This window comes from Myotis davidii, unplaced genomic scaffold (assembly GCF_000327345.1).
Source record: "Myotis davidii unplaced genomic scaffold, ASM32734v1 scaffold608, whole genome shotgun sequence".
Lineage (NCBI taxonomy): Eukaryota > Metazoa > Chordata > Mammalia > Chiroptera > Vespertilionidae > Myotis > Myotis davidii.
The window spans coordinates 2,625,652-2,636,967 of NW_006300025.1; the positions used below are offsets into that span (position 1 = coordinate 2,625,652).

The 11,316-nt window shown below is 46.1% G+C and overlaps 1 protein-coding gene across 3 annotated transcripts in view; it reads left to right on the forward strand.

Moving 5' to 3' along the window:
* Positions 1–11,316, forward strand: part of RIN2 (Ras and Rab interactor 2) — a 185,544-nt gene that overhangs the window by 133,678 nt on the left and 40,550 nt on the right. For all 3 annotated transcript variants that reach the window (XM_015572033.1, XM_006776147.2, XM_006776146.2), the window contains one exon: positions 8,636–8,828. In XM_015572033.1, the coding sequence (XP_015427519.1) occupies positions 8,636–8,828 (193 nt within the window). The remainder of the gene's footprint in view (positions 1–8,635; positions 8,829–11,316) is intronic.

Here is an 11,316-nt window from a genome sequence, read left to right on the forward strand (position 1 = left end):
GTGGTATTTTGTGGAAGAGCCACACTCAAGGGGCCAAAGAGCCACATGTGGCTCGCGAGCCTCGGTTTGCCGACCACTATGTTAGGGAGACAGGCAATGTGATGAAACTTAGCCGTAATTAGGTCCTAGGCAAAGGCAACTTGAACACTGGGCTCTGCTTTTGTTGTTGTTTTGTTTTGTTTTGTTTTGTTTTGTTTTGTTTTGTGGATGCAGTTAACATCCTATTGATAATAATTAGCCCCATCAATTTGTCTTGATTTATTCTATGGCTGTTTATTAGGCATTTACCGTGTAAACAAGGAAAAAACTATTGGTCTTCTTAAGTCTGGTAGGCTCACTGGGGACCTTCAGGGAACCAGCTCTCAGGCTGAAGAGCACTGAGTCTTTCCTAAGGGTTTTCAGGGACACTTTGCTGGAAATCCAGGTACAGCCTGGGAAGGTAAGACTCGGATGGAGCCTGCCACTCATTCCTTCAAATTCCAAATCCAGGGCAGCCCTTGTGGATTACTACTCAGTCCTGCATCCAACACTGGGATTGGCCTGGCAGGAGCAGGCGGCACAAGCAGGGATGCCCTCCCAAGAAGAGAATTCCCTCCCACACCTTTGTAAAGTCTGATATTGGAGACCAAGGGTGGTGCCTGCGGCCAGGCATGGGGAGCAGGGAAGGAGACAAGGGCCAGGCCAAGTGCATTTTGGGAGGCTGTGATGTTCTGCCCTCCACCCAGTTCTGCTGACTCAGTCAGCCAGCCGTCTCCAGGTGACTCAATTTACAGAGCCCATTAACTCTGCAAGTTGGAACAAAACAGAACAAGAAGGCAGTTCACAAATGTACCAGATTCCAGGGCAGATGAGATCGTGTTTGTGCTAAGTACACACACTCGCACATGCACACACAGAGGGAGCCTGAGAAGCGTGGAACGAGTTTTCAAGGAGCATTACTTGATCAGAGGCCCCTTCCACCTGATTCAGTTCCAAGAAGACTTGCCACTCATTCTGTGAGAGGTTTCCAGAAGTTGTTAATTAACTGTACCAATCTCTTTAGTTGAGCTTTGATCAGGCAGTCTGCTGTAGACAGGAAAATTCTTAGTAGGCAGTCTGCTGTAGACAGGAAAATTCTTAGTGCTCTTTAAATATTTAATTGAAACCAGTCGTATCCTTCAAAAAAAAATCAAGCACATCTTATCATGGCTGTGGATACAAATTGCCCACTTAAAATATATAATCGTTCAGCTTAATGAAGGTGTGTTTTTAACTCACGTGGAGAAGGTTTGGGGGCCCTACTCGTTTTGTCCCCGTGTCCTGACACTGAGCACAGAGCCATCCAGAGCCCTGTGCCAGCGCTAAGACCTTATACATGGACGTATACCAGCCTTGTTGATAGTAAGGATTTGTCATTTTGCTTTATATCTTAGTTCTCTTAAACTTTATTTTTGCTATTCAACAAAATAGGATTTTTACATACTGATACATATTATCTATATTATATTCTTTCATAGAGAAGTTTGTTGACTATATTTAATACACCCGTGTTTTTTCCACAGAAACAACCTGATATCAAAGTTTTATGTGTTTTATGTATCGCTTTGTCAATTATTAACTAGAGGCCCAGTGCACAAATTTGTGCAAGAGTGGGGTCCCTCAGCCAGGCCGGCCTTGGGGAGGGACAGTGGGAGGTTGGCCAGCCACGGGAGGTTGGCTGTAGGAGCGCACTGACCACCAGGGGGCAGCTCCTGTGTTGAGTGTCTGCCGCCTGGTGGTCAGTGCATGTCATAGCAACCAGTCTTAACAGTGGCTTAGGTTTTTATATAGAGAGATTTGAAAAATCACACTGGACAGTAGAGTCAAAGTCTACCCCTGCTGTGTTGTTTGGGATGGAGCCTGGGGAGAGGGGGTGGTGTACTGAGAGGTGCAAGGGAGCTTCCTGAGTACCTGGTCACGAGAAGCTGCATTGATAGATTACGCCATCCTCTGGAATTCTGTTTTAGGGCAAGAGAGAGCATTGTTTAGAAATGGCTGCAAGTAATTGGTTTCTCTGAGATGAATCTGATCCCGTGAAACTTACTAAAACTAGGCCTAGTGGCTTTCTGCCTGTCCTACTGTTTCTGGAAAGGGGACCTGGCCCTGAACGGGGCTGCCTAGGGCCAGCCGGTAGTGTGTGGGTTCTTGACTTCATGCAGGAAAGATTTCACAGCACAAGTACAGTTGACTATGAGGGAATGTTTATTCAAGCTGGGGACAGTGAAACAGGGAAGGATGTAGCATAGAAGAAGCAACACTATAGGCTGGGCTGCTTTACCTCACTGGGAAGTCAGAGAAAAGGGGCCATTGGAGACAGGTTCAGGGGGTTAGCCTGGGACGAGCTGCTGCTGCCCATTGCTCCCCTGGTTGCAAGTCTCACGGGGATCTTAAAGTTTAGGAGAAAGTTCGTGCCAGAGAAAGGAAAGGCATGAGCATACTCAAAGAGGCCGCGCTAGCATCCTTTGTCTTGAGGGCTTTATCTCTTCCTCGCAGGTGGGAATATTAGGGGAGATCTCCGGGAAGGGTTCCAGCAGAATATTCATCAATTTTCCAGGTGTGCCCTTTCAGCCTCAAGATCTCTACTGATTGGTTAGTAGCAGGGCCGAAGTTATTAGACATTGCAGCTGGTCCTAGCGTTGCCCACCTGGTTCTGGTGCTTTTCTGGGCCTGGACTGAAATGCAACTAAGGCCTAGGTGTGATCTCCAGGAGGTGACCTTCTGTAACTGGTGGTAAATGGCTCTGACACTGTTCAGCTAGCTGTCTAGTTTCCCCATGCTACTTGCCAAGGAATTTCCCTAGCTTGTTACCATCCTGCCTCACTGCATTAGAATGCACTTTCTGCAGTCACTTCTTCTTGCACCTGCCTGGGCTGCCTACTAACACCTGGCCCTGGGAATGAAGGGAATGCAGCCTTAAACTGGGTGTGACCAGAAGGTAGCTGGTGCTGGCAAGCGCTGCCCCCTGAGTGGGTGTAATAGCTTCAGAGCCATGAGGCCTGGGTTGTTTGAAATGGGAACAGAGACAGTGTCGAGTTTTCTAGTGTTTGTTCTCTGCCCCCAGAGCCACCTTACATTTGTGGGGCATTCTATGGCTTGCCGAGTATTTTTACATGTGGGTGTGTGTCTCACTGAATTCGTACTTGAGCTTCATCGCTCCATGAATGCAGACCTAGACACATGGAAACAGGATTATTTTGAGAAATTTCAAGCATCCTTAAATGTTCCAGAAAAGTTGCATGAAGAGTACTGCTGTTCATTTAAATTCACCAGTTGTTGAAATTTTGCCACATTTTCTTTACCTTTATACTTTTACCTTTAAAGATAGAAAGATCAATGATGAGAGAGAATCATTGATCAGCTGCCTTCTGCATGCCCCACACTGGAGGTTGAGCCCTCAACCCGGGCATGTGCCCTTGACCGGAATCGAACTTGTGACCCTTCAGTCCCCAGGCCAACACTCTATCCATGGAGCCAGACCAGCCAGGGTACCTTTTTTTTTTTTTTAGGGAGTGAGGGGGCTTAGCTTTTACCACTTACTTTCCAACATTTTCACACTGTGCCCCTAAATTCTTCAGTATGCATCTCTTAAGAACAAGAACCATATTAAAATTATCACACTCAGGAAAATAAACATCAATGTCATATTCCCTATTATCCACGCTTATTCAAATATCCCTAAATGTCCTTCATAGCTGTTTGTCATTCTTATGCCATATGTGATCAGTTCTGTGCTCACTGTATCATTAGTAATCATGTCTTTATTCTTTTTTTTATCTACAGTCAGCCTTTAAAAAAAACGATATTGGCATTTTGAAGCGTTCAGGCCAGTGGTTTTGCAGAAAGAGCATGAAGTTGGATTTGTCTGATCCTCTTGCGTAGGTTCAGCTCAAACACATTTTGGGGCAAGAAAACTACCCAGGTGATAATATAACCTCTGTTACCAGGCCGAACCAGGGCCGAATGCTCAGTAGTTGCCAGCCCAGAGACAGCTTCAAGGTGATTTTATGAGAAGGAACTTAATCATACAAGCCGGCCGGCAAGGACACACCGGGGATGGTTCCCAGAGCAGTGTCCCTGAACAGAGCATCGAACCCATCTTTATTAGGGAAAATCGTGCATAAACACAAGGTAGACTTTGGCATTGTGAGCGTAGGTGGGGACCTGCCAGTCCACTCGCAGTCAGGAAATGTGGCTGCGCATACAGAGTGTGTTCAAAACTGGCAGAAAGTCTCTGCCCCTGGGAGGACACTTTAGTTTTATGAAGGAAGTGCAAGAGGAAGTTACTGGGGGGTCCTTCAGGCTGCTCCATTCACCGCCTGGTCCTGTAAGACTTCCTGGGCTGTTTCTGAAAAACAGTTCTGGCGGCCATTGACGTCAGGGATTGCATGGGCATGGATAAACATCTCACTAAGCCTTGGATTTTCTGTGAGACTTTGAGCAAATTACGAGAACATTACACAAACCTTCTAAATTTCAGAGTAATCTGAGTTAACCGAGGCTGAGTTATAACCCTAAACTAGCGGTTCTCAACCTCTAGGTCGCGACCCCTTTGGCGGTCGAAAGACCCTTTCACAGGTGTCGCCTAAGACCATCCTGTGTATCAGATATTTACATTACGATTCATAACAGTAGCAACATTACAGTTATGAAGTAGCAACGAAAATAATTTTATGGTTGGGGGTCACCACATGAGGAACTGTATTTAAAGATCCAGAAGGTTGAGAACCACTGCTCTAAATGAAGGTCAATCTCTGCTAGGCCACATGTCCAGGCTTGGCTACACCTCAGAGCATCGCAGCTGTGGCATTTTTGGAGGCTGATCAGTTGGTTCAGATGGTGTCTGCCAGGTTTCTCCGTTGTCGGGTCCCCTTTCCTCTTCATGATAAGCAAACTCTGGGGTGACGTTTTAAGATGGCGAATGACCTGCTCCCTAACACCTTCCAGCGACTCGTGTGAGCATCCACTCATGATTCATGCTTGCATCAGTTCTACCTGGCGGTGGGGTTTCCACGTTCAGGTTAGAAAGACGAAGCTCAGAAAGAGGTGGGTCTCTCATGAGGCCTTCCCACTGTGACTACGCCATCATACAATCTCTTAGGTTAGATCACATTGTTTCATCTTTTATAAGCCACTCGTTCTTTGCCCTCCCTTATATTTATTTGCAAGCAGACATCTGTCTTAGGGATTACAAGTTTCTATTAATTACAAGTTTCTATTTCTCATCAGCTTCTGTTTTAGGTGGAGTTCCCTAAACGCGGAGCCTGAGGCAGGGAGGGATTCCTGTGCTGTGATCTATTGAGGGAGGCTCGGGAGGAGCGTGTGCAGGACTGAAGGATACAGGGTGGAATGGGAGGAAACCAGGCAGAGAATTGGAGCCCGCTCAAGTCTAGCCTCAGCCTGAGGACAGGGAGCTCTGAAGCGTGAATAGCACCCCAGAGTTATCCTACACCCGTAGGCAAAAAGACCACTCCTCTACACCCTGTGTCATTAGCAGTGCCGCTCCCAGGGGAGAGCATAACTTCCCAGGTATGTTCAAGAAAAGGGGGCAGCAGGGCCATGGGTGCCCGATCTGATACAGGGGGACTGGGCAGGGCACCACCAGCATTCACTCAGGTTCAGCATTTCCTTCATTAGTCCTTTCTGAAGGCTGTCCTTTAGGCTGGCTGATAAAAGCCAATTTGTTCTGTAATAACAGGCCACAAACATCAAAGAATAGCTAGCTGAATAAAGGCATTGACTTAGTCATTGGCAAAGACAAGGTCTAATTTATGGTTGCTCCTTTATGAGGCCCCATGAATCTTATTTACCAGCTCCCTGTTGAGGCCCCGGCTCTTTAGGCTGAGGTCAGTTGTCAGAACAAAGTTTTTAGCTTCTTGAAACAACTGAGGTGTCAAGGGATGTACCCTCCTAAGGAAGGAAGACTGTCAACATGTTTACTCTCAGCACACCTGGGTGTCAGGGTTGCTGTTTAGAGGTTGCAGAATTTGGTCTTGGTAAAATATCGCCAACTCGAGATGGCAGGAATAAAATGTTATTTTAATTGGGTTGTGAGTTCGCTCAATGTCATGTTACTGCCCCCCCCCCCCAAAAAAAAACCTAATTGGATATTGGATCTGAGTTCCAGTGCACATTTTGCACTTAGGTCTCAAGCAAGTGCTCCTCAGACTGGCAACATCACCCAGATCTTAGTGGAAATGCAGAATCCCAGGCCCACCCCAATTCTGCAGATTAGAATACGTATATGGGGCTGAAACCACGAATCTGTGATTTAACAAACTCCAGGTGATTCTAATGTAGGTTCAAGGGCTGGTCCAAAGCAGTGGTTGTAAACTTGGCTGCATGTCAGGATTGTCTGGGGAACTTGAAAAAATTCTGATGCTTGTATCCTACCCCATGTGTCTCATTTATTTGATCTGGGTGCAGTCTGGCCATCAAAATATTTTTAAGCTCCCCAGGCAATTTTAATAATAGGCAGCCAGGGTTGAGAATCACTGGTCTAAAGTCTCCTCTTACCTTATGTGAAAGGAATTTTAACACCAGATTCGTTTTGAAGAGTGTGTTCTTATTAGCTTCAAAGATTCACTTCAAAATACCCAGAGGCCCTGGAATGTCATATGCACAATGAGAAATTGCCCTTCTTCGCAGGTTCTCCCATCTGGAAACATGTAGCAGAGGTAAAGGGAAACACAGATTTGAGAAAAAACTAAATGGAACTCTTGACATGAGTCTTTAGAGATATAGAAAGTCAAGAAGGTGTAGGGGAGAAGTTAGGATGGGGTTCCTGGCCAGCCCACAAGCTATCCATTATGGGTTGTTACCCAAAGGAGACCCCAAAATGATCACCTTGGATGGGCTTCTTCCATATTCAGTCCACCTTCCTCGGAGTAGAGAGATCACATGGAAATAGCACACCTCCTACCCCCAGTCTCACCTTACATTTGGAACCATCCCTCATCTTTTTCAGTGTTGAGGACTTCACCCAGGCTACACACTTGGGGCTGGGGGTGGGAGAAAGGTTAGACATTTCAAGTCGTTTGTATTCCAACCTGAACTTGGCCCTTCAGACATGAAGGGTCAGATCTGATGTTCCCGCTGGCTGCTGCAGGGCAGGAGTTGATGACCAGCTCATTGAGAGCCAGGGAAAGTGAGTTCTGAGTGTGGGAGAGGGGAAGAGACCCCCAGCTGACCAGCCTTGGCTCGGAATTTCCACTTCTCTCTCTTAACAGAGCCATGTCCTTGAGCAAGTCACTCAGTCAGTCTGAGCCTCCCAGTCCTCTCTTTTTAAAGTGGGATCCTAGTATCTTGCTTTCAGGGCTGTTGAGAGGAGTAAATGAGAAAATGTTTGCAGAGGGCCTGGCCGGGGGTAGACACCACATAGGTACAAGCTATCCTGTGTTCATGATCTTACTCGTTACTGCAGAGCTGGGTGAACACCAGACCACTTGAATTTCTAGTTCTACCATCTCATGGCTATTTATAACTCAGGACAGCTTGATAACTTCTTGGGCCTCAGTTTCCTCATTTGTAAAATGGGGGCTAAATACTCAATAACGGGATTAATGTTGGGGTCAAAGGCAGCTGTGGAAGTCAGTGTGTGTTTTTTTTTATTATTATTGAGCTTTCACTCATATACAGTTCAAAATCTAATGTGTAAGATTCAGTGGTTTTCAGTATATTCACACATCTCATTCCAGAACATTTTCATTTCATCAAAAGGAAACTCCATACTCATTTGCAATCACTACCCATCCTGCACCCCTTCCCAGTCCCGGGCAACCACTAATCTTTCTGTCGGTATATATTTATCTATCTAGATATTTCATATACATGAAAACATAGAATATTAGGCCTTTTGTGTCTGGGGTTTTTCATTCAGCATGATGTCTTCAAGATGCATCCATGTTATAGCATGGATCAGTACTTTATTCATAAAAGGATGAATGAATATTATGCTGAAAAAAAAGTATGGCTATGCCACATTTTATTTATCCATTTATTACCTGATAGAAATTTGGGCTGTTTCCACTTGATGGTGATTATGAACAATGTCAATATAATTTTATGAATAGCGTAGCAACATACCACTGTAAGGTTTCATTATAAATAATATTAGTAATAAAATTCCTACCTGGGTGAAAAGAAATGAAATGCAATTCATTTAGACACAAAATGAGGTTGCCTGCATGTGAATGGTTTATTTTTTACTTAGACCATGCCATGGTCATTCTTACGATATAGTATCTCTTGAGCTTTAGGACTTCATGGTTCTCTTGTGGAATTTAGTACTTTAGGGGTCTGTGCCCAAAGGAAGAAATGCTTTATGCCAGAAGACAGACTAAACAGCATTTAGGATGTTTAGAATCTTTAACAAACTGGGTTAGAAATAGAAGGTGGGGTCTGTTGAGTGTTGTTGAGTTTGCCGGTTAATATTGGGGCTACGGAGTGAAATATAACCTCGTGTTTGCCCTCAGGCTTCCATTCTGGAGGGAAGACAAGTAGGTGGTGATGACAAGATGGGGTATGTGCTATGACAGGCATAGCCTACGAGGTTGTAGAACCGTCTCTGTGAGGGAAGCTGTGCCGCAGCCATTTGACCCCTGCCGACTCTCTTTCCCAGCATGGTAAGACACAAGGACGATGGCTCTTCCCAGGAAAAGGATGTGAAGACCTGCCCCCGGGACTCTGGCTATGACAGCCTCTCCAGCAGGCTCAGCATTTTGGACCGGCTTCTCCACACCCACTCCATATGGCTGCAGCTGAATCTGAGTGAAGAGGAGGCGGCAGAAGTCCTACAGTCCCAGCCTCCAGGGGTAAGACTCACAACCTCAAGGAAACAGGTTGAGGCAGGCAGCACTGCTGCATCCTTAAAGACAAAACGACTTGGAGTTCTAGAAAGTTCTTTGCAGCCCGTAGGGAATACGGTTCCTGACGTGTACCTGGGTTGTAGTGCAGGGAAATTCCAGAGGCAGCTCCCAGAGCCCTTCACAATTTGTCTTTCTCTCTCCATCTGCTCAGTTGCCCCCAGGAAGTGCAGGACTCCGCAGGACAGCAGGGCACCTCAGTCATGAGGAGGGGCTCCTGCCCAGAGGCCCCAGGCCTGACTTCTTGAGACCAGACATTTAGGAAGAGCCTGGTTGGAGGGGCTTAGTTGTCTCTGTTGTTTTACTTTCATTCTGAGTCTGGGAACCCTTCCTGGGGCCCAACCATCTAACCTGGGACTTAACCTTCAAAAGTTCACTGTCCATAGACTTGTCTGCTCTGGCTGATGATGGTGAATTTTCTTGGGCTTTCTCAGTGGCTTTGCACATGAATCAAAGTCCAATTCAGTTTGTTCACCTACTCCCTACTCAAGTCCATCTCATCTTAATCAAGACCAGGCCACAACTCTATAGAACTTCCTTTAAAAAAAAGTTATTCAGTGAATGGTATGTCTTTTGCTGTCCAGTATGGTAGCCACTTGCCCCATGTGGCTATTTAAATTTGTATTTATTAAATGAAATTCAATTAAAAATTCAGTTCCTCGGTTCCCCTAGCCACACTTGAAGTGCTCACCAGCCACAGGAGGCTACCATACAGGACGGTGCAGAATATAGAACATTTCCATCATCACAGAAAGTTCTACTGGACAGTGCTGTATGCAATGCCTACTTCCAAAGGACAGGATGACCACAACAAATCCCAGATAAAGTAAGACTTGAAGCAACACCTGGCAAGAGGTAGACATTCAGAAGTAGGGGGAAAGGCAAGGATAAAATCCATCAGTAACTAGCTGAGGAATGTAACAATTGGGCAGGAAAATAAACTTTTGAGTTTCCTTTCAGCCAGAGCCTGCCTGTTACCACTTTTTGATTTATAAGTGAGTCTTTGTTTCTCATCTGACAGAAGGCAGACAGGGCTAAGAACTCTGTTGGAACATGCTCAGGATGTCAGGCGCGGCATTTGATCATCTTTGCAGAGAATTCCTTGGCCAGCACCCTGGGTTGTTGCCTCTGGTTTTGGTCTGTATGATCAAGACCCCCTCCTGTGAGGCCCCCACTTGTTGAAGGTTGTGTTGTCTACTCCTGCGTTTCTGCCAAAATTTTTAAAGAAGGCGGTGGCCCTGTTGCTAAGTAGCAATTCCCCTTCTGGTGTCAGGCACATCCATGCCTGCTGGGACCTTGTGGGGAGCAAGTCAGGCAGGATGTTGTCTCTAGCCACCTACTTGGTCCCAGGCCAGGGCCCGCCTGATGAGATGGGCAGGCTGAAGGCAAGCTGAAGGCAGGAGCAACATGGATCAGGAGAGGCCAGACGTGCTGGAAGAAGCTAGAATGCTGAAAAGCAGGTGTGAGAGGGAGATTGAAAAGCTAGCCATGGTGGCATGGGTTCTTGGGATGCCCATCATCCTTGATTAATGTTCAGTTGAAGATGGGCAACTGTAGACTGTTTCTGTAAAGGGCCAGAGTGTAAGTATTTTTGGCTCTGTGGGCCATACAGTCTCTGTCACAACCACTCAAGTCCGCCTCGTAGTGCAGACGCAGCCATAGACAATATTTAAATGACTGAGCATGTCTGATTCAGTAAAACTTTGTTCCTAAGAACAGGTGGCAAGATCGATTTGGTCTGCTGGCCATACTTCACTGACCCCTGATCTCAGGGTACAGAGACTCAGGAAATCAGCCTAGAGTTTGTGCTCTCCCTACCTCCAAGGCTCAAAGAGATCCCCACCTGCATAAGGGAATATGACTTCTTTTCCACTCACCAACAGCTTCCTCTCACAGTGCTTTGGGCTTTTACCCATTGGGATAGTATTTAGGAAACATCTTCAATTTTAGAGTGTCCTAAAGACCTGGACTCCCAGAACTGGCTTCTAGATAAATTCCATGGCTGCCTCCTCGTGGGTGCTAGAAGGGAAGAGAGAACCATTTCACTCCTTACCAAACACCCCATTCCCATAACTTCCCCTGCAACCGCACCCCCCAGAAATGTTTCTTAGGAGCTATTGACTGGACATACAGACCGCAGTGAAGATCAGGTGGAAAACATAAAGAATAGTAGGGGAATGGAGCCCATCCTCTCGATTGTGAATGATGCAGAGCACAGCCTGAAAAGGAGCTGATGGCATACTTGCCTCTGCAGTGACTGAGGCTGGAAAGGTTTCCTGAGACATCAGTACAGCTTAACCCCTAGAGTGCGGGGGAGCACAGTCGCGCTCCTCCTGTCTTTCACCAAAAGTGCTAGGAGCGCTATCGGCAATTTTTTCCTACTAGTATTTTATAATACAATCAGCAAACAATATATGTCAAAGATGAAAACAAACAC